The 23,586-nt window shown below is 33.2% G+C and overlaps 3 protein-coding genes across 3 annotated transcripts in view; 2 read left to right on the top strand and 1 right to left on the bottom strand.

The window, feature by feature from the left end:
* LOC105560964 (galectin-8-like) overlaps window positions 1-3,302 on the top strand; it is a 5,946-nt gene extending 2,644 nt beyond the window's left edge. Inside the window, exons 4-7 of the mRNA XM_012010521.1 lie at window positions 378-575; window positions 2,026-2,114; window positions 2,197-2,391; window positions 2,475-3,302. Coding sequence (XP_011865911.1) covers window positions 378-575; window positions 2,026-2,114; window positions 2,197-2,391; window positions 2,475-2,622 — 630 coding nt within the window. The 3' untranslated portion in view covers window positions 2,623-3,302. The remainder of the gene's footprint in view (window positions 1-377; window positions 576-2,025; window positions 2,115-2,196; window positions 2,392-2,474) is intronic.
* Window positions 3,303-3,803: 501 nt separating this feature from the next.
* LOC105560965 (acetylcholine receptor subunit alpha-L1-like) lies at window positions 3,804-12,601 on the bottom strand. Its single transcript, XM_012010522.1, has 9 exons — window positions 12,449-12,601; window positions 9,342-9,481; window positions 9,209-9,253; window positions 8,540-8,649; window positions 7,870-8,089; window positions 6,832-7,000; window positions 6,215-6,364; window positions 4,390-4,559; window positions 3,804-4,176 (listed from the first exon to the last, which is right to left on the bottom strand). Exons 1-9 carry the CDS (start codon window positions 12,528-12,530, stop codon window positions 3,943-3,945), a joined length of 1,320 nt encoding a protein of 439 aa, XP_011865912.1. The 5' UTR covers window positions 12,531-12,601; the 3' UTR covers window positions 3,804-3,942.
* Window positions 12,602-16,460: 3,859 nt separating this feature from the next.
* The window catches only part of LOC105560966, an 11,300-nt gene continuing 4,174 nt past the window's right edge, over window positions 16,461-23,586 (top strand). The window contains exons 1-2 of the mRNA XM_012010523.1: window positions 16,461-16,624; window positions 20,353-20,759. Coding sequence (XP_011865913.1) covers window positions 16,622-16,624; window positions 20,353-20,759 — 410 coding nt within the window. The 5' untranslated portion in view covers window positions 16,461-16,621. The remainder of the gene's footprint in view (window positions 16,625-20,352; window positions 20,760-23,586) is intronic.

The following is a 23,586-nucleotide window of genomic DNA, read 5'->3' on the forward strand; positions in this document are numbered from 1 at the left end:
GGACCAGTATTACTGGTCGAAACGTCGTGTATTAATTGAAAATATACTGTGCCAGTTACCGTCGATATAATCCTTTATTGTTGTGTTTTTACTCGCTGGCGACCCACCTCTGACTATAAATATGGATGTCCCTTGGACATTCATATCGGATCAATTGGACGTCCAGTGGACCTCTGGTGGAAGAAAATACAGTACTTCTAATGGATGTCCAGTTCGGATGTCTTGTATTAGTAGCCTACCTCATAATACGGGTCTCTCCCCTTAACGTAACATGTGCAGATGCTTCTTAAATTCTTGTAAATGATGTCCTCGTTGTTGGAAACAGAATGTTGTAACCGATTTTTCTGTATGCTAATCGTACCACTTTTACGTTTCAGATCGCGGTGAATGGGGAGCACTTTTGTGACTTCTATTACCGATTGCCCCTCGAAGATATAACAGCTCTTGAAGTTAACGGGACCATTGAAGATATTAGGATTCGTCAACTTAATCTGTCAGTATATCCGGATCCCAATATCTGCCGGCCATCGCGGACATTGGTCTTGACAACCGAAGAACCACTTGTGGATTTTTTAGTAAAATTTACCATTTTACTCATATACGTAAAAGTCGAAAGACTAATGCACAAGATGTAATCAAACGAGAAAGCAAAATCCAAGCAGTTACATTAAAATTTGCCGGAAATTTATATAAACTGTTTTAGTTGTGTTTAATAATTTTAATCAATTTGTTTATTATTTATTGGGAATGGAGATAAAACGCTCGATGCTCAAAAAGAAACTTTTATTGTGAAACGACGCCTCCCTAGCTGTCTCTTAGTTGTCTTAAGTTGTCGAAATCAACGTTACACATATAATAAAGGTTTGTAAATTGTAAATTTCATCTATAATGTGTATTTCTATTTTTCGCTATTTATTAATAATACTATGGCCATCTTTTTCTTACAGTTTGGATAAGATGGCCAACTTTTTTCACAAGTTGACCACGCACTGGTCCAATCATGGAATATTAGCTGTTATTCTCTCTAACAATAAGTTTTATCATTGTATTTGTGAAACCGTTTTTGCGAATTGTCGTTAGTTACGCGTGCAAATACCGATGTCTATTTTCATCTTAGGGCATACCCGCGAAAGAAATATGAAATTACAGAAAACGTACCTCCTCAAGTTTTGTAGATTATAAGAATAGTTAAAAATGATGCGTTTCTGGCTCTCCGACATAATATTGTCACGTCCTCGGATCGCGTGCGCGTTCTAAACGTGTCACTCACGCACTTACGCACACTCGCGCTTATGGAATGACTCGGAGTACTCGGACTCGGGTCAACGAGAAAAAAAAACTTCATTTACTGTTCAAAACTTTTCCCAAAATGCTATCACGGGCTGCATTCAGCAGAAAAAGCTGCTTTACAACTGTTGTAAAATTTGTGAATCTGATTGGTGTATTCTCTTAATCTTGAGTGAATTTAAGAGCGTACGCCAATCAGATTCACAAATTTTACAACAGTTGCAAAGCAGTTTTTTCTGCTGAACGTAGCCAATATCTCTCGTTGCTAAGAAGCGCTCGTCAATCTTCTATCGATTCGAGACTCGATCCAGCTAACTTGTCAGGGTCGTAATAACGCGTGCGCAACAATATCAAGAAATTTATCACATCGTTTTAAAGATATTTACTAAATATAAAAATAATCATTATAAATTACTAAAATTTGAAGAATGATATAAAAGTTATTTAAGAATGATGCTTCTAAATTTTTAACTTTAAAAACAATTGTCTCGGTAAAGAAGTGTTGTAAAGAAATTTATAAAAATTTATAGGGTCTTTTTTACTTACTCTACAAGTCGTAAGAGATTGCCAGCCTTTACAGGAACACCCTGTATATACTTATATCTATATTTCTAATTACTAAATATACAAAATTCTCAAAATTGCACTTTCTGTTCAATTATAAACCGGTACTGTTTGATTACATCTAACAATAAGTTTATTTTAAAACATGTATGAAATTTGATGTTCCTTTTACAGGACGTTCCAGTCACTGTAGATATTGGTAGTGAATTTCGCAATGGGGCTCGTTTATTCATTGCCGGAAGGTTGAAGCTACTGCCACACTCGTGAGTGTTTAATATTGTAAATTTAACCGTTTGGGTACCTCCTCAAATTTATTCATTCAGATATACTCATGAACTCTTGCAGATTTTATGTAAATCTACAGAAGGGTAAAGCTATTTATCCTCATCCCGTTATACCACTACATTTAAATCCACGTTTTCTATATGGCAGTAGCGCACCATACGTCGTCATGAATTGTTGGAACAATGGCACGTGGGGACATGAGGAACGACATGAAGGCCACTTATCCTGGATGCCCGGTCGAGACTTTTTGCTTACGTGAGGCTTTTGTGACTGAACGATATGTGATTCCTATAGATATTGTTTACAAATTTTTCTAACAACAGATATCCATTTAACAGTATTCGCTGCGAATACGCGGGATATACGATATGGCTGGATAACAAGATGATCGGCGAATTTAAACATAGATTGCAATCATTAATGGCGGACACTCTACGAATCTCTGGTGATATTGTGCTTTATCAACTTAGTATGAGTTACGCTTAAGAAACTGATCAATTACAAATAATATGATAATTAAGGAGAGCAAATGTTTGAATATAGAAGTTGCTGAGATTTTACGTTAAGTTGCTTGACAAATATGTACGTACAACGTTAATGTATGTGATAACATTCTCAACACAATGCTAAACTCTAATTCTAAGAGATTTACCCTTTCATTTTCATGAAAATGAGTCACGTGAGTGTTCCTGAATAAATATTTCTAAATTCCTGGCACAAGTAAAAATTAATCAAGATTACATTAAAATTACGATAGTCATTATTTGAAAGAAATTACACATAGATACTTGATCCCTTAGCTGGTACTGTGGGGTATTAAACGCCCCAGCCTAGTTCAGCACCAATTTAAGTCCCCTTATAGTACACAAATGGTACTTGTGGTGCCATTTCTTGTTAGAAAGAACCCTCTTCCTTCTGGAGTACAGAGCGTAATCCTAAAAGTGTTACTGTAGCTGTGACAGTTGAGTGAAACGGACCGGGGTCATCAGGGACCCCAGTGTGCCAGCTATAACTATTCGAAGATTTTTTTCTGAACTTTTTTCATTGATTTTCGTCATCAGTGTGTAAAAATGGTAAGATCATCATGTTGACGATTTGCGATAATCATCGTCTTTTCTTTTTTAACGATTGCGCTGACTCGTAGATCAATAAAATCATTTTACATATATTTTTTACGATTATATTGATCCTTTTTTATATTATTTACTTATTTTTCTACATTAATTGAGTAAAAGTTACTTATACCTAATAAATAAACAAGTATATTTTTAAAAATAAGTTGTACATTTTTGGCTGAAATTCATCTCTTCAACTTTCCAAACAAATACCTTTTTTGAACCGACCACTATTAAAAATGTTGTAACTAAACTTTATTTGTGTTAGAATACCCTTTAGGTTCGTTTAAAGGCACGGATGCAGGACGATCTTATGAAATTTTTCATAGCAATCAAAGTATGAATGTTTTTGGAACTCAATGCCGAGATACCCTTACGAAAAAGTAACGAAATAATTACTAGAAAATTACTGTATATCAGTAATTTAACTATCACAAATTACTGATGTACAGTAATTTTCTAATAATTATTTCGGTGCTTTTCCGTAAGGGTATTCTTGTATTTCTCCTCATTGTCAGTATATGTCAATATGTTTATGTATATTTACATTTGCATATATTACGAGAGATATTTATTTATGAGAATAAATCAATATATCGAATAACAATTCACAATTTATTTATATATGTCGTGTATATGTTAGAATATTATCGATATATTCAAACAACTTAAAAATACTTCCATATACGACTTATCCTATGCATATTATTGCCATTGTTGCTAAAATCAAACAGAATAACAGGAAAGATATACGATCGACAGCCGTGCCTGCAAGAATCCATTCCAATTGAGTGGTGTTCTTTGTTGGCGAAATTATGTTTTGCCGATCTCCGTCGTCTGAAATGTTAGACGTCGAATTAGTTGTGGATTCCTCCGTAAGTTTGCCACGCAATTCTTGAGCTGGCATAGGCCGTCGCGATTCGATCTGAAAAAAAATTATCAATATTAATTCAATAATAAGAGAGAGTTCAATTTTAAATTATTCGATAACTGTTGCGAATTTTGTAAAATGGTACACGATTTTTCTCCTTAGTCTGACCCAATCTACCACTATTTTTCGTAGGGGTGCTTTTGCGTCAGACACCCTGTATAAACAAAATTTTTTAAACCTAATTTTTAATCTTAAAATGTTAATTACCACACTTATGAGATCGGAAAGTCCTAACAGTTTTCCAGGCCAACTTAACAAACATAGCCTAATATTTCGTGGAAGCGGTTTGCAGTAAACTCTCTTTGCCATGTTGATTACTATTATTGATAGTATCAACGATATTGTTTCTAGACAGAGACAGCCACTGTAAAAGTAAACTGTAAAATAACATATGTTAGTTAATGACAATTTTCTCTGGTTTTTGATAATTGTAAAATTTGCTGAAAACCAAAACATAAATATTTTAAAGTATTTAAAGAGTTAAGTCGTGGACCCCCCCCATCTGATAAGAATTAATAAAAAAATAAGATAGCCAACGGTTCTAAGATATCCTTCCGTAAAAGGAGATAGTATATGGGCCAGTGGGCCGCGGTTGATCTCATCCTTGAGAAAACTCCACTTAAAATTAGAGAACGTGTAAGTGCGCAGGTCTGAGTGTCGTGGCGAGGAGGAATCGACGAATCGATCGAACCCCTCGATCTCTTTCGTTCGGATCGTCAGACTGAGAGGAAGTAAAAAGTACGGGCTCAAATATATATTGGGGAAAGATCCTTGAAGCCTACAAAACCTCGATTAACAACCAGAGATGGGATCCAGGAAGATAAAGGAGAGCGGGAGGAAACTGGCGATCTTGAGCAGGAGAAAGAGCCAACGCGGGATCAAAAAGCACTACAGTTCATGGAGATGAGTAGATCTAAAAAATGTTATTAGTTATTAAATCATAAGAAAGGTATTTATCGGTAAGAAAGGAATCACCGATCGAATTCCTTATCATTTCAAAGGAATAGAGTAGTAATATTATAGGCAAAACAATTTATAGAGACACATCGAGAGGCATCTGCCCGGCCGTTAGCCGAGACCTAGAAAAATTAGTAAATCACAATAAATGTTAACTCATCCTTCGAAGCATGCTGACAGGAAAATTGAGAGATTGCGTATGATCAACTAAGATAGTTAAAGACATTTAGATAGGAAAAATAGGAGCGAATAATTTAGACTATTAAAATTCATAAATACGCGGACTATAATCCAATGTGATCAGCGTGATTAATAAAGAATCTAATATTTCTATGTAAATTGTAGACAAAAGTTTCTTCCTCCTCGCACCCCACTCGCGATCCTCCATGTGAGATTGATCTAAATCTCACACGGTCTGAACAGGATGCAGGTAGCCCAATAGTTTATTATGTGAATTTTTATATACCAAGGCACGGTGGTCGAATTGGTAAGGGAGGTATTCATATCCTCGCCGTGATAATATTTTTCGCAATAAGAATTCTTTACATTGACGGGGATAAGGGATTATATAGAGTGCAAGTACCAAAACAATTTAAATCATTTATCGATTTAAAAGTATATAAATTTTATTGTTCCACCAAAAGAAAGTATACTCGGCGCGCAGGACATATTGGAAACAGACGAAACAGTATATAAAAATTCACATAATAAACTGTTACGTCCTGTGAACACCACAATTTCTTTCTTTCATATGCTAATACAGAACGCGTATACAGAACAGCTCACTTTTTTGCTTATTATTTTCACGATTTAATACGTAAATTACTTCTTTTTTCAAAACCTGTTTCAAGTTTGAAAAGCTTCACGTTAATTTATATCTTAATTATAATCCATTCGAACGAAATTATCTCAAGTGAAAAAAATTGTATATCAACGTAGAATACAAACAGACAGATTATTTTTATCATTTCAGATTGAAGATCTTTTTACTGTAAAATGACGTTTATCTTTTTTAAAGTGTGCCTAAAAATGATTAAAGGTTTTAGAAAGGAAGTAGACTTTTTCATTAGTTTACCTATGAGTGGAGGGGTCGCGGTTAATGGTACTTTAAGGCCGAGGAAGCCTAAAAATACGGCGATGATTAATATAGTACAGGCCGCAACGCTGATCTTCGTTTCACTTTGAGGAGGTAACCAAAACGTGACCAGAACCAAGAAAACTATGGCTGAAAATTCATATATCGTAAATATCATGGATGGGATTAAATTTAGGACTAAGCTAGATAAGTTTAGCTTTTGGATGTAATTTCATTACAATCGCATGACTTAGAAACGATTTTGCTGGGGATAGTCCCATAATAACCAGAGCTCAGGCTACTACTGAATTTCTTAAATTATATCATTGTGTAAAAGAGTATTATAGAATAAACGATATATATTTGTAACAAAAATATTTGCAAAAATATAGTAGAAGATAGAATGAAGGAACAATAAGGAAAAAACTTGTATTTTTACTGTTTTATCTCTAATATTTCATAGTTTATCTTTTATTCCTATTATTTCAGAAAATAATATTTGAAATATTAAGTATCACATTTTTAGGGAAGAGAAAAACAATGGAAATTTTTGTTTTCATGGCATGACCGCTACTGAGAGAGTTAACGCTATCTAAACAATAATTAATAGTACACACCGGCAGCAGGCATCAGCAATATACTGCAATAAAGCGCCGAGTTTCTCTTTAAAGTCATCTTAAAATTTAGATTGATGTATGGTTCTGCACAACACGCGTACATGACTGATTCACGTGATTTGCTCATGTCCAATAATTTCCACTCCGCATTTTTCACATACATGCGTTCCTGTTGTAAATTATTAATTGAATTATATAATTACATTATATAATATGGCCTTTATAATAATACATCAAATAATTTATAAGATGTTACTTTATATATATGTAGACGTATACTGAATAATTACGAAAAGTTTTTAAAAATCTTTTGTTCAATTAAAAGAACTGTTAGTGATTTTTTAATCTGGGGTAAGAGAGAGGGGGGAAGAGAAAAAGAGACTCTCTGAAATGATATGAAAAACTGAGTCAGTGAGCTACTGTAATAAAACTTTTTATATTTTTTAATATTTTTTATGTTTTTATATTTTATTTTTATGAAGTTGTATCTAACAATTAGAGAAGTTGTATCTAACAATTAGAAAATTAACATCTTGTTAGCCACACTTAAATTATGTCGAATTTCGTAAGATGTTATAAGATAATAAAAAATTAGACAGGAAATTTAAACGAAAAGATATTAAATTAAATAGTTAAATAATATGAAGAAATCTCTCAAGGGTCAATAATCGAGTGAATCTAGATGTCAAATTACAAAGTTAACTTCTAAACATAAGTGGCACGTTTCGACTTGTGTAAAGTTATCTTCAGCCATAAATTAAATTAATAAATTCTATAAAAATGTTAGACAAATAAAACAAAGAAGTAATAAAAAAACGAAAATTTATAAACATGAAAAGATAGAAATGGAAATAGGGGAAAATCCTGAACAGTCTAAAAGTAAGAAACTAGTCTGTAAATAAAAAATAATAAAACCAGATATTAGATATAGGTGAAATTTACAAGCACAAAAACTATATTTAACTGTGTCGGTAAAAAAAGATGGCCGAAGGATCCTCTTAAGACAGATGTAATAACGTGTAATTATATTTTTTATACCGTGTTTTCAACGGTCTCGCTCAATTGCATGTCGATTTGCTCGCCATGGTACGTCCAGGAGCCGAACGTCATATTGCAAACCTGAGTATCAAATGGCCAAAGACGAAAGTCCAGCTCACAAAGTCCGACAAATTGCGAGGGTGGCACCCATAATACTTGACCATCGTGGAAAATGATGCAGTGCGTGTCACCATAATGCTCTACCGTTCCCGCAGTTCCACTGAATAAAAGAAGTATATCGAATAATTCAACACGATTTTAATGTAAGGAGGGGTTTCTGATAAAGATTTTAATGTAACAGGGGTTTGAAGAAAGAATCATATAATTAGCTACTCGAACAGTTTCACAGAGAAATATTTGAATTTTCGAAGTTTGAATAGATTGAATGAAGCTGATAAGTATTTTGCTTCATTTCTTTGATCGAATAGAGTGACCGATATAGTAAGAAAACTTCGGGGAAATTAGTATTGTAAATAAAAAATAAATAATATATCATTTACGCAACATATTATCTAATATTACATAATTTTGAAATGAGATCAAACAATTTTAATTGTTGGAATATATTTATGGAATATATATATGTATATTCATCGCGAAAAATTTAAGTATTATTTTAGTTGTTTACCTAAATTTTCTTCAAAGAATCAAGATGAAATATTATATATACCTATGATATAACAAAATATCTGGCTGCCATATCTCGTGGCTCCCTACGTGAATATGTAGAATATTGCCATATTTAGCGGGATCCCATTTCAGCTTTTCATCTGTCCATATCTAAATACGAAACAAGAAATGGTAATAGTTAGAAATTTTTAAGGAGATACTTATTGTTTACAGTCTTAATTATTTATATTAAACTGCATATTTTTATTTCTCTTCATAAAAGTCTCCCCTGTTTTACTTTTACTATCAATTCATATATCATGTATACCTAATATCCCAAAAAGCTAATACTTTTTAAATGGCAGATTCCTTGGTTAATTTAAAATCACTTTTTCATATAAAAAATATCGAAAAATTTCTAAGTTTTGAATTATGTAAGATGAGAATTCTTTTAAAATTAACTTTAATGTTAAATAAATAAATAAATATTATTTAAGCAAACTTTACATCACTATAATTTTAATTTAACGATTAATTGCAAGAATATCTAATGGCTCTATGCAATATCTAACATTTAATTTATTTCAAAATTTCATTTGATATACCTTGAATACAAGTAACTTGTAATTTAAAATTGTTAAAATTTTCAGATTTTTATATTAAATAAATGCTTAAATGTTACGTCGGATTGTTAAGCGTATTATATAAAAGCGTATTAAGGTTCACATACATGATTAGCCCATCCGTTGACGGTAATGGTAGATTTGAAGTCATCCTGAAAATCGAAAAGCAAAGCTGTAAAGTTGTAAAATCACGAGGATACGTTTGTATCTATTACACCTTTTAATATTTCGCATACTTGCCACATCGACATAAAGCAAAGTAATGTCGAATTTGACCAACGTAGTATTAAAATGTTGCGTCGGCCGGGCAAACTTGTCGTATTTTATAAATAGATCTTGCTTCAACCGATCGGTCCAGGTCTGATTCCACACGGGGGACCCTGTTAATCACCGAGGAACAATGTCGGAGGCTGTAATCTCGTTAGTTACGTGAGATACAATGACTTGCATCTTGCTCGCGTTTATCTTTTGTGAAACGACCTCATAAGCGACACTACAAGTGATTATGATAACGATTTAAAAAGTTTATTCGTTCTATTCTATGCCTTGTAGTTTTTCTTCTCGATAACTTTAATTTTAAAGACAGATTTTTCAACTAAGTCAAAAGTGTTTTTTTATGAGCAAAGATCTCGAAGTGGACTATTAACTGAGCTGTTAAAATTTTTCCTAAATAAAACTTGCTTAAAGTAAACTTGAATGAACGAATCATTGGTCATTTTGTTCCTCTAAAATTTGCGAAAGCTCATCTTTTGTTATCGTTTATAAAAGCTGTTCAAAGGAAATTAATGGTGCAATTCCAAGCAAATTTATGAATAAATCGTAAAATCGTAAAATCGTAGCTTACGAAGCAATCGTAAAAAGCACAGTTAAACTTTAGAACAATAATTCTACAGACAGCTTCTTGCTAGCCATAAAATTTACGAGAAATCGTAGATATTTACGAGTCATCGTATACGTCTTACGATATACATAGAATTGTAGTCGACGCCGTAAGTCCTTACGAGTTTTACGAGAACAAGTTACGAGTCTTACGATTTTGTTTAGAATTGCAGCATAAATTCGAACATGATAAATAACTCTAGAATTCTAGATCATCAAAATGTTTGCTATTAAAGTTAGGTGTGTTTGTGAAATATTTCGTACATCTATTTTAGGTGCAAAATGAAAAAAAATATTGATAAAATAAAATTGAAGTTATCGAAATATTATTTTGTGGTTTCTCTTCTTTTTTTTTCTTCCTGCGTTGCTGCTTTGATCTTGTATTACAACTTGATGTTGTAATTTAAATAATTAGATCGTTATCCTCGTATTGCTTTTACTTTCCATAATTTTTTAAATACATTTTTCCGTCATCTTCATATATTTACGGTTACACATTCTGTTAAAAGACTTCTTCTGGATCGAACATTGTAACAACTTTAATCCTATATCACTCACATAGTTTTTAATTAAACGTAATTACATGCAGGTATTTTACGTTCCAACAATACATTTCAACTTTCCGTCTCTTTAACAATTTACAATTAAAGATTTACAAGATTTACAAGAAATTTACAAGAAAGATCGATAAAAAAATTATTTTGTAAATTTACAAGTAGTAGAGTTTTAAAGCTAACTAGAGTGTATTTTAGACCCTTTTATACGCGAACGTATGGTTAATACTGCACTCTCATTATTAATACATTTTATATTGTATTAAACTTTATTTGTATGAATTTATTATTATTATTTTGCAAATATACGATATTATTGAATGCGAATGACTCGTGTATGTTTTAAAATACTGGGCTCATTCATTCCCTTGATTCGCTTTGAATGACAGTACAAGTGGATAAATGACGACAATCTGCAGCCGCTGGTAAATAAGGAAGCGTGAACGTCCGTCGACAGGGAATATTTCTATTGCCATAGGTATATTTTGTTGATGTGATGATAAAACAAGATTAAATTGCTATATAGATACGTGATATTCTAGAAACTAAAAAAAAAATATATAAATCATAAATCGTACTGATAAGTTGGCGATATTCCGTGCATCGACGACATTTACCAAAGTTCTTGTCTACTCGTACATTAAAATATTGCACAGAATAACTGTATTGATGAGTTGACGGGATTACTGTAGCTTCCAATTATCCAAAATACACGGAACCAATATACAATTGTATGAAATTTTTGCCGGGTATATTTTATAACAATTCAAACACATTGCTAACGAAGTGGCAAATGATTTTGTAGCAATGAGTTTTTGTTTTATTTGTTTATTTAAATACTATGTATTATTATCCGATAAAAATGCTTATATAAAAAATATATAAATATAAATAAAGAACATGTCCATGTATAAAGGTAAAATAGTAGGAAGACGAGTTAAAAGACAGAAAACTAATTATTTCTCAAAAAGTAAAGTGGCAATTATACAAGATTCTGTATATAATCATATACAATTATTTTATATCTTTTATTACATTTATGATTATAGTATATGCGGAAATTGTTCTCATTTCTTTAAACTTTACTTTTTATTAAAAAAAAACAACAAAAATTATCGTTTTAAATTTTGCGTAGTATCATGTGTGTACTATCTTGCATTGCTTACTTTTATTTAACTTTTTAACTTTCTCATAACTAAAATCCGAAATTTTTCTAAAATGTATCTATATTCTCCTCAAATTAAGAAAAAAATTATGTATTAAAAACATATATATATAAATATTGAAGTGAAATATATTGTGCAATCAAATTGCTCTTTGCTCATGCTATATTTTTTTAAATACGGAAATATAATAATTATAAAAATTATAAAATAAAAATCAGGAGACTAAAACTCATAACACAACTTACACTAACTCGTAAAAAATCTAAATTTTGTACTCATATGATTGGTTCAATTTTCTGATATCATTACTTATATAGATTTAAAAAATTTTTATGGTAAAATATAAAAATATTTCTTGAATTTTAATATCTTTCTCTTAAAATATATTAATGCTCTTTGTGAGCATTTTTCAACACTTTCAAGCCAATTTTCATATAACAAAACGTTTCTAAATAATTACAATATACGTAATGTTTTCAAATGATATCAATACGATATTAAAAGAATTAATCGTTCCACTGTTCTTTTTTAAACTGTAAGGTTACTAGTATTTATGATGGTTTACTTTCTAATGGAAATATATTTGCAATGGATAGGACATATCAACTAAATTAATATAAATACAAAATCTCTAACTTTATACTTTCATGCTTGGTGACGTTTTGTGAAAATGCTCTACAACGCGTAATATAACAAGGATTTTTTAGACAGAAGGAAAGGGCTTAGCATGATACTCGCTGCCACTTACTTTCTGTGCTACTCGCATACAACACTATGTTGCTGAATAAAATAAGCGTGATCGCCGTGTAGACGGTACAAGAAAGCCGCATCGCGAGTTGAAGTGCGAACCGTCGTCGAGTTGACACTGACTACGTGAGAATCGCGATACGTCGGTATCGTCACAGACAAGAGTGGCAAGAAGGGGCTACCATAGATTTTAAGTAGTTAACAACCTGTTGAATAGACATTTCGTCGCCTACCGCTGATCAATGAAACGCAATGACTTTGACCTCTTTACACCATCGCAGATCCTACTTTATTTAGATCGAATCTTTTCAATTTTACCAGTAACTCCGTAATGATAATTTCAATTCTTACTTAATCCTTAAATCTGCGAAGACAATTTTCCATATAATTTTTCAAATTGAAGACGCAGCAAAATTTCTGTCGCATTCCTTTCCATTACAATCAGTTGGGTCAAATCGAAAGTTATTTTTTCGTCGGTAGTAATACTATGAAATATTGTCATTTATATTACATTTGTTACAATTTTTAATCACAGCTACATTTTGCAATTAACCGTGAAATTGAAATTTTAATAAAGTTACAGTCAATTTTGCTTGAAAATTTAACATTGTTATCTTCTTTCTTTGATGTAGAACAAAACAAAGGGAGAAGAGCGCTTTGTCAGATAATTATATTATATAAAACAGTAATTATAAGTGAAAAGAAAATAATATTTAAAAAATTAATATAATGGTGGGCGTTGGATTCTTAATTCAAAGGTTCTCAAACTATTTAATTATGTAAAGTTTTGAATGATCCACGAATATTATTCGTAATTGAAAGGTCTTAGAAATTTTGAAATTTTTTTCTTTAAAAATGTATCATTATCTGTCAAATATTCAAAATTCATAAAGTAATAAAATTGTTATCCATATTCATGTATGTGACTGAGAAGGAGGATTAAATAATAATGTAAAACGCAATGAATAAAAAGCATATTGTTGAAACATTATTGACGCAAGCAAAATTAAAAATTAATATATTAAGTTATTTATTATAGTTTATACCATTATACTATATACGAGATATTTAATTATCGCCTCGTTAGTTCTTTTTCGAAAGACTTAGGAAATAAGAAAGAAATCTGATATTTTGGATATGAGAGCAATTAAGGTTAACCGTTGTTAATTACGTTGCTGTAACAAAAAGACTAATTTAACTTTGATAGAAAATTAAAAGTATTCAATGTGCATTTAATATATCTTGCATAGCAAATCAGTATTACAACCGCTAACTTCTATTCTTCGTATAGCAATAAATCACTCGCGATAATTCTTTCTTGCGCCACGCATTATAATTATGTACCATTTAAATTACTTGTTTGCTTGAAACACCAAAATTGCGGAGTGAACACCAGAGAGAAACTTGGAATTGAATCTTTTCAAATTAATTCAGTTCAAATTAATAAAATTAATAAAATTCATAAAACTCACATGTGACAAACACAAATTCGAAGGAATAGGGGACTAAAGAGCCGTGACAGGGTGTTAATGTCTGAATAATTTTATAAATTTATTGCGGAAAATATCCCAGCCAGGGTTTGAACTTGGACCTCCCTCGCTAGTCGTCTCATCAATTTGACCACTGAGGCACGTTGCAATATTTATTGCAATAAACCGTCTAATGTTATATCCTGAATGCTACGTATCGTGACTGTATTCGAAACTCGAACTGTGTGCCGACTCCCACCCGTCCAAACACCTAATGAAATCGAGAACCTGAATCTTTCCCGTATAAAATTTATTTTCTTTTTGTTTATAAAAACTTATAGTGTGCAGTGCTCGAATAGATCGAAAGATAAATTAAAATCATGTATTCTAAACGGAAAATGAGAGAGAGAGAGAAACAACACGTATTTTTTTACGTAATATTAAGTATTAAATTAATATAAAATTTAATACTTTTGTAATAAAAATGTACTCATATTCATACTGCCTATTTTTCAGTTCTCAACGTTATATTAGTATTTAAGAAAATAATAGACTTTTCGCAAATGACCATTGTATATGACCTAGACAGTTTGTTTTATCAAAATGAAACATCGCGACAAGTTGAGTTAAAATCTTCAAAATCGTTCGATAAAAATGATTTCCCTTAGGGAAAACGGTTTGAGTGACGAAATAGAGCAAAAGGCGTTCTACAAAAAATAATATCGGAAATATTTTATGAAATAAGCGCTATCAAAGAAACTTCTACTGATGCAAAGTGGTGGCATATGTAGATCTCGTTACTCCCGTTACATCCTGCAGTAACAAGTATGAATTACGTGCGTTTATGCAACAGTCTGCGCGATGTCGGCAATAGAGAGACGATCTTTACGCTAATATTAAACTTGAATACAAGCTTATGCAACGGTGCACGCCGGCACCGATCTCCTTTTACGCAGGCAAGCTCTTTCACCCAAAGGATATACACTCTTCACTTTTATATCAGATTATAATTTACAATGTCCAAAGTGACTCTAAATTTTTATTAAATTGGTTACTTGGAATTAGTTTTCCTATTTTACTATACGAATAAACACAGAAAGCTTCAATATGATCAATTTCAAGTGGTTCTTTTTCCCTCAGCGAAAATATTAAGGAAAGTCATTTATCTTGCAGTACTTTCTAATTGTTATCATTATATGTTACTCTAATTAAGCCTGTGAAATTTATTTCATTGGACTAAACTTTATCTTAAAAATTATACGTATTTCCGTTATCATCGTTTTCTTTTCAAACGCAGTTCGCAAGAAACCTCCCGTTTTTTATCGCTCATAACTCGAAAATAATTAGCGTCTCGTTGTTCCGAGGAAAAAGGAATTCAAAATTGGTTAAAGAATTTTTGTCATTAAAAGGACATCAGTTTCTTCGAAACGCCACCAACATGACTTTTTTTTTATGTATAATATTCAACTCGGATGAAAATTAGTAAAGAGAACTTATTAATTACTTATTATATGATATATAAATGTTAGTGTAAAGATGATACGTACAATTTTCAAATAAAATACGTATTTTTCAAATATACGTACATGTATAACATGCAGTACTTTTTAAATACTTTTATTTTACAGGTATATAGAGATTAAACAAATAACGAGCGAAAAAGTGAGCTTCGAGAGTGCAATGCGATTAACAAGATACCCACAATGTTACCCGGGCGTTTCGGCTCCGCTTTGAGACATATCTTCAGCAATGCGATGGCAGGTGATACGTTAAAAGTTAAAAGCTCTTACGTATTTCTCGCCCCGAACGCGAAATCTCTCAAATTAGTTTAGCGAAAACAAGTCCGCACGTAACTGCGTAATAGCGTAAATGCATTTTACGTGCTTTCGGGAACTTCTGTTCCAACTTCTCTGGCGTATAAATCGTTACTTAAAAAATTTAACCCAACGTAAATCAAATGCCGTCACGGCTTAACTCCTGGCGCAAATTTTGCCCGCGGTGTAATCTTTGCGACTAACAAACGCCCTTTTTCGTCATTTCTTCACCGCTGTCGCATTCCCGCGGGGAGAAACGATCGTGCAAAAATAGTCGAATCACTGTCGAGCAAAGGCTCTACTCTACCTGTTGCATTTTCGATGTATACGCGAAGCAGGTCGATGCGCAACATACGCGACGTACGCGACGTAAAGGGTTGGTTGTCTCGGCGCTGTTGTTGTTTCTGCGCGATGGATAGTCAGAAAAAGAAGGAGAGCCGGGGAGATGAGAGCCGACATTGTTATCGATGACGGCAACGGAGGAGGATCTTCTTCTCGCATCCGCCCCTATGATTATTATTTGTTGAAAGTCATAAATAACTAAGGAGATTACGTAGGTCGGTAGCCGGTGGTGATGGTGTAATTGAATCAAAATAATGTAGAGGTATCGTGTTGTACGCTCCGGCCAATCATAACTCAGGTGGGACCATCTCCTCCTGGCGGCACGGCGAGAGAAGAGCAACGCGCCAAAGTGGGGAAATATGCGCGCCAAGGGTGCCCCTATATAAAGGGTGTCATCGCCAACCCCGGGCACCCATTCCACCACCAACCACCACCAAACCACGCCGCCGCTATTCGTCGCGTTACGTTTTTTCTTCAACACTAACTACTTGCGATTTCGTCACCTCCCGGTCGCCCTGCGCATCGAGAAGTCGAAAGGCAGTCGATAGAATGGTGAGTGCTTTGCCATTGTCCTGTGGAGTGAGTGTATTCGTCACCGAGATTTACGGCGGATTGTTTCGTGAATTCGGTTCCCATGATTCCCACGTGCGGATTGGCAATGATCTGTTCGAGCTGTCGCCTCGATCGATGCTGATTTACGAGCTAGAAGACGAAGCGAGCGCGATCGAGCAAATCTCTGCCCACTCATCTTAGTCCTTGGTGATGCCAATCGAAAAAGAAAGATATTGTTTTTCACTCTCCGCGTATCGTGTATCGTAAATATTTTACTTCATATTTTATTATTTTATTTTAGATAGATTAGGATTACATTTTGTTGGTCGAGAGTTTCAGTGTCTATAAATAATATTTAGTATAATTTAGTTTGCACGTTGGAAATATTTTTGTTTTTTTTAAATCAATCATTCGAGGTGCTTTCTAAAATAATTTCTAATAATCTTGTTTTTTTAAATAATCTAATTTCGTTTGATTTATTTGATTAGAAAATAAGAAAAAGAGGGAGATAGAATAAATGTTATTCTACGTCTGCCATTAAACAATGAACGGTCTTTATAAATGTGTGTCAAAGAAAATCTTCTGAATTACTGGATCGGTTGTCAGGTACTTTACGTATCATAATCTCTATTAGTAATTCACTGATTCTAAAGAGGAAATTGATAAACGTTTTTCCTAGAAGAAAAACTATAATATGGAAATCAATCGTTCGAAGTCATTTCTAAAATCATTTCTGATAATCTTGTTTTTTAAATAATCAAATTTCGTTTGATTTATTTGATAAACGAGTTTTGCAGCGACGTAATGTATCTTCGTAGCTTTCGACAGTTTTATTGAAAATAAAACAGTTGCGACGCGCAGAAAGATTGTACAAAGGTGGTGGTTTCCCGCGTCACCGAGTTTATCGCCAGTCTTCATGGTAAAAGCCTCTGTTGTCTCTCTACGTGACTTTCTGCCTTCGCGTAATATTGAGATACTTTCCTATTATTTCAGCTAATTTCCATTTTTATTCAAACGCGCGGTTGTCACATGGACTACATACTTTCTCGCCATTGAAGTGACCTAGCGAATCTCGTATGTTCCTTTTCAGGCTCTATAAATTTACCGACTTAATTTTCTCGGCCGGATTTACCTCAGCGTTTTCTTCTTTTTCCTAAACGTCTTCACGACACTAACTTCGGATTAAACAGTATTCATTTATTAATTTACAGCTGAAAAATTTTGATAGCAATGCCAGCTGTAACACTCCATCACGTTCTAAAGATGATAAGATAGAACATCTTCAGTCCATTTTCGAGGGATGAAATTGAATGAGCGGCGAGATAAGGATTGATACGCGAACAATTTTTCGTGATATTAACTGAATTCCGCTTTCTTTTCAAATGTACTTGTTCTGTAGAATTTTGTAGAATATTTCTAAGAATAACGATAATATAATAATTGGTTGGTTTATCAATCGTTTGGAGAAGGAAAATGTTCGATGTTAATATTTTAAAAGATATTCAAAATGTTTTAACCAATTCGACCTTTTGTACATTAAAATATTGAATGGAGATTATCGCGCGTTCATTGCGGTTTTTCACAATCTTTAGCATCTAATATTTCTAATATTTTAGTAATATTACAATTTATGGTTTCTTAATCAATTAATTAAAAAATCCTAAATTGTAATATCACTAAAATTGATTTCGCCTTAAGTGAACTCTAAATAATTTTATTTTCTTATATTTGCTGTTGTTTAATGTTACATTAACATAATATTTATATTACATTAGATGTTACTTTTAGCGAAATTATTGTAAAAAAGGGACAAAGTCGAGAAGACATAACAATAAAAATATTTTTAGTAGAAGAATAGCAACTTCAAGGTAAAACTAAAGAATTTGTGATAAATCGTTAAGCCAACACTGCGCGTCCAGTGACGCAACGCGATGTGAGCAGCGTATACAAGAACCTGAGTATTAATATCGGTGCAATCTGCGCAAAGTAACAATAAAGGTCAGTTAATTAAGACGAGAATCCACCCATCTACGTGTACATTAATACTCGTTTCTCTTAAGACGTGGTAAATCTGCGGGTTTTTAACAATACACGTAACAAGTTTGTGGGCGATGTGATTATGAAGGGCAGTCGCGTACAGGGTTAATTAAAGTAATGTAAGGCACCGCATTAATCTTGCTCAGTATGCTGTGGTATTGTTAAACAGGATATTAATACGGATAATAAGACACCGATATAATTTATTGTATGACGCACGCGCACGTTGGATGACACGTCGCTCCTGTTGCACTTCGTAATTCTAGTCGGTCTTGACAAATCAATTACATTGTGTTGAATAGTTTATTCAAGTGAGTTTCACTTGGCAAAGCTGCCAATATACGGGTCTGTACATACTCCGCCTTACTGAGATTATAGATATGAGCCTGCAATACATTAGGTAATGTGGTTCTAATTATATTTTATACAGGAATGTATTTTATTTTCACTATCGCTAGAACAACACAAGCGTCATTTTTAATCACTGTCATTCTTTGTCATTCTATCGGAGTTTTTAAACACTCTCAAAATTTCTCTTAAAAACAACATATTTTACACACAACCTCTTTGACGAAGTGAGCCAAGCGAGACATCTAATCAGCATCACGGAAAAGGATTATGAGACTATCGTATTAAATTATTTTTCTTTATAGTAGAATATTGTGATATTATGATCGCGTACCGACTGTTTCTTAAGAGATGTTTTTTTTCCTCAAACAATAGAAGTTAATTTGTTACATACAAATTTTGTTTAATTAATTCACTATCTCTAACGTTGGTACACACACGCAGTATGTGTATAAAATATATAAAGTATAATCTACTTTTCAGATAAAGGGTAAATCCAGGAGAGTCACCGCATATTTTGGCACTCTTATAACTTTTTAATGAATTCTTCAATTTGATTAAAACGCTACAGAATAGATATTCAAAATGTTTACTTTCTTAATTTCGAAGGCAAATATCTGCAGACCTAAGGCCCGGTTTAACTGATGTCGCTTAACTTTAAGCTTAGTTTAATTCGTTCTTTGTCTCGTTCCAACTGTTACTTTAGAAAGAGACAAACGTGAATTAAACTAAGATTAAAGTTAAGCGACGTTTGGTGAAACCGGGCCTAATAAAGAAAAGTTGTCTTTGCGGCGTCTTCCGCAGACATAGCGGTACAGACGTCGTTCTCACTCAAAAGAATATTTGGCGGAACGGAAAAAAACAGTAATTAAAAAAATCATCAAATATTTAAAGAAAGACAATACTTTCGTAACACACATCTGTGACAAACTGCCCAGATAACATTTTGTGCAATCCATTTGCAGCAGCAGCTGTTGCCATCTTGTGATCATGGCAAAAATATTCATTGAATTAAACTTTTACTTGCAAGCTGTCAGTAAAATTGCCGATACATGTTAGTAATAATATTTGCGGCAAAAACATTTGCAAAGTTGCCACAATTTTATTAAAATATTGCTAAAATCATACATTTGTTTTAATCGCAATTGTTGCCGCAAAGTTGTTGCAAATTTGCTGTACTCAGTTTGCGTGTTTGTTTGCTCGCAACATTTTTTAGTAAGTTCTCAGCAAAATTTAATTCAACAAATATTTTTGCCCTTATCATGTCAACAAGCCAGCAACAACAGTTGCTTGCACTGCTTTGTTTAAACAAAATGTTTTAGCGATACAGCGTTTGATTGTAGATTACACTCTGGACTTTCAACTCGATGGCATTCATCTGCAACTGGATGCTCGTGTCTTCCTCGGTGCTGACACCGCTGAAGGACGACGGTAGCCTGAGAATTTTCAAGGAATCACCGAACGAATTCGAATACGTGATAAAGAGACACGGCATCGACGAACGTAAAGAGGATACCGACTCTAAAGAGAGACGGAGCACTATGGGTTCCTCCTTCATCAGGTTCGGTCGCGGTCAGTCTGCCTTCAACAACGCCGCTAATTCCATCTTGGACGGGGAAACCGATTCGAAGGTCAGTAGGCATCCCCGATGGAAGTCACCGGACATCGTGATCAGATTCGGTCGGTCCAATATCAAGACTATTAACGGCGAACAACTCAAACGCGGGCGAAATGATCTCAATTTTATCAGGTAATCATCCTACCGCATTTTTCAACAGTTAATATCGAGATGTAACTTGGCAAACTCTTGTCGAAAATCAGTTGCAAACGCGCGTCGTAAGTGCCCGCTGCGCGATAAATTATTTTTTATATAAAAGAATAAAATTGCGATTAAAGGTTATACAATATTTTACGTACAATTATAAATATATCGTAAAATTATACTTTATATAAAATTATTACATGCATGTATGATAACACGCGTGTACAAGTAATTTTTTCTCAGTTTTTTCAAACTTTAGTTTTTCCAAAAACAATAATGCAGAAGTTATTTTTTAATTCTTCCTATTATTTTTTCTTACATATACAAACAATAAGTATGCAAGAGAAGAAAAACAAACGTGAAGATATTTTATATAGAATTCTACGCATTTATACATGTTCTTATACGAGAAATTTTTTATCAAGTACATTCTCGTATATTTAAACAATATCTGGAAAAGAAGAGAATAATATTGAAGCATCGTTGCGGCAAGTTGCGATGGGACGTACTTTTCGGGAAAATACGGAAAATATTAACAATCTTCGCCCGCGCAATTTTCGCGCAACGCATGATAAATACACGCAGATGCGGTGTATAAAGTATGAACCGTCAAGTATCAGGCAAACGCGACATTGTTATTATTATTTATCGTAACATTACCGAAATGACACGCGCGCAAAAGATATGAAGTACACCGGCAACGCGCAATACTTGTACCGCGTTTCTCAGAAAAGACTGTAAAGGAGAGAAATGGACGGTGACGCAAAGGCATAACGGATTCACTGGAGACTCGTATTCGCCCATTGTTGCTTTCTTCCTACGTCATGATACCGGAAAGTTCAACACACACGTGTAACACGATCATTTTTCCCAGTTACACTTAATGCGTTATCTCGCTTTTATCTAAATTACCCCGTACGGAGTAGACATGTCGAAATCGAGGAAAAATAATCGAACATGAATATATTCGCCAACTTAGAAAGCACCGTAGTTAGCACCGAATGAGTAGTTAATATATTGAATGAGATATCGGATAAGCGACATTTTTTTAAACTATAAAAAAACCTTCGTTACGGCTCTATTACCTTGTTTATGATGAAAAGTATAGTGAAGATAATTTTATATGCACCTTAAGAAAATTCTAGCAAATCAGTCAATAGGTCTATTCGTTTTCGAAGTACCAATGCCGCGAGGGTCTTTTTTAGTGTAGATAGATGTAGATGAGTGGCACGTTTATGGGTCGCAACGATAAACGAGGACGTCAAACACAGTCAATCGCATTATCACATCTCTAACCGCATCATGATTGGACGATTTCCTTATCTATACAGAGTGTCCCAGGAGGAAAGGTCAATATTCGAGGAGATAACGGTATCGGTCATTTTAAGCAAAAATGTTCATACGAATATATGTCCCATTCCCCACTGTTTCCGAGATAGAGCACATTTCGTTGACGTCCTCGTTCAGATAAAACACGAACACTTAATATCGACCTTTCCTCCTGGGACACCCTGTATACAAATATGCAAGTTTCTCTGCATAATTAAACATACCGATCGGTTTTCGAAAACATTAATTTTTATTTAAGTTGCTCGAAAGCACTCATTCAATATTCCCCACATTCGTGGTTCTTTTATTCGATACTTTCATATCGAGGTTGAAAAAACCTCGACTAATCGATATTATCGGATGTCGATAAACATCTCTAGCACGGAGTAATGCCTTCTAGTAACTTGAACGACATTGGGGATGAGAATACAAAATGATTTGTTATTGATTGCTGGATTTTACATGAAAAGATAAATAAGAAAAATAAAAAGAAGCGTTCTTTTCCTACATAAAGCTGCGTTTTCGACAAAGATAAAATTCACAATTGCTAAGAATTATCAATGTCTTAGGCTCTGCTTTAAATTCTTCTTTCCTTTCTTTAATTTTCTTATTGGAATCGCGGTTACGTAAAAAAATAATATGCCCCTTTTTCTTGTTCTGTAATCCGGAATATATTAGTTTCATTCACCACGTATATTGAAGATCTTTGAAATATAGCGAAGATTTTCTTTCAGTTGTAGGATTTATTGAATTACCAAGTACCAGTAAATTTTAATCGACCATCAAATCCATTCTTGCCGAAAATAGGTAATATACACAGACAAAATTATACGCAAATATATTAATATAAGAGAGAGTTTTCGTTAAAACTTTAAAACGCGCGAGTAACCGTGTATAAAACTTTATTTAGTGTGAGTATAAAGAAAGACTTCGCATAACTACTTGCTTTTGACATTATAATGACTCAATGATTACAGGAAAAAGTAATAACAAATGTAGAGGTAACACATGTCCCTCATATAAAATTTTGTTTTTCAAACAGTCAAATTGTAAGATAAAAAGGAATTTCTAAGCATCGTCTACTTAAAATTTTCTGTTGTCTCACTGCAGCTACGTTGAATTACGATGTAAGAAATGTAAAACCATATGAATTTTTTCTTTAGAGCATATATGTGAGAAATTACCTTTTGCATACCTTTGTGGATTCGGTAATGTACACTGACAAGATACACTGAAAATTCCCCTCTCGTTTCACAGAATAATAAATATTTGTTGAAATCTGCAGTAACTATGGAATTATATTACATTCAATATTTTACATTCAAGATTTGAATCTGTTGTAGTTTCGAATTCTCTATGATTATTTCAACTGAAAGCAGTACTTTCAAGTAAACTCGAACCTGGACGAAATGGATTTAAATCTTCTACGAGTATCGCGAAAAACAAAAGTATTACCAAGTGTTACTTACAAATAGAATTGAATCTG

Source organism: Vollenhovia emeryi, unplaced genomic scaffold (assembly GCF_000949405.1).
Source record: "Vollenhovia emeryi isolate VEMERY1.0 unplaced genomic scaffold, V.emery_V1.0 DF939216.1, whole genome shotgun sequence".
NCBI classification, from domain to species: Eukaryota; Metazoa; Arthropoda; class Insecta; order Hymenoptera; family Formicidae; genus Vollenhovia; species Vollenhovia emeryi.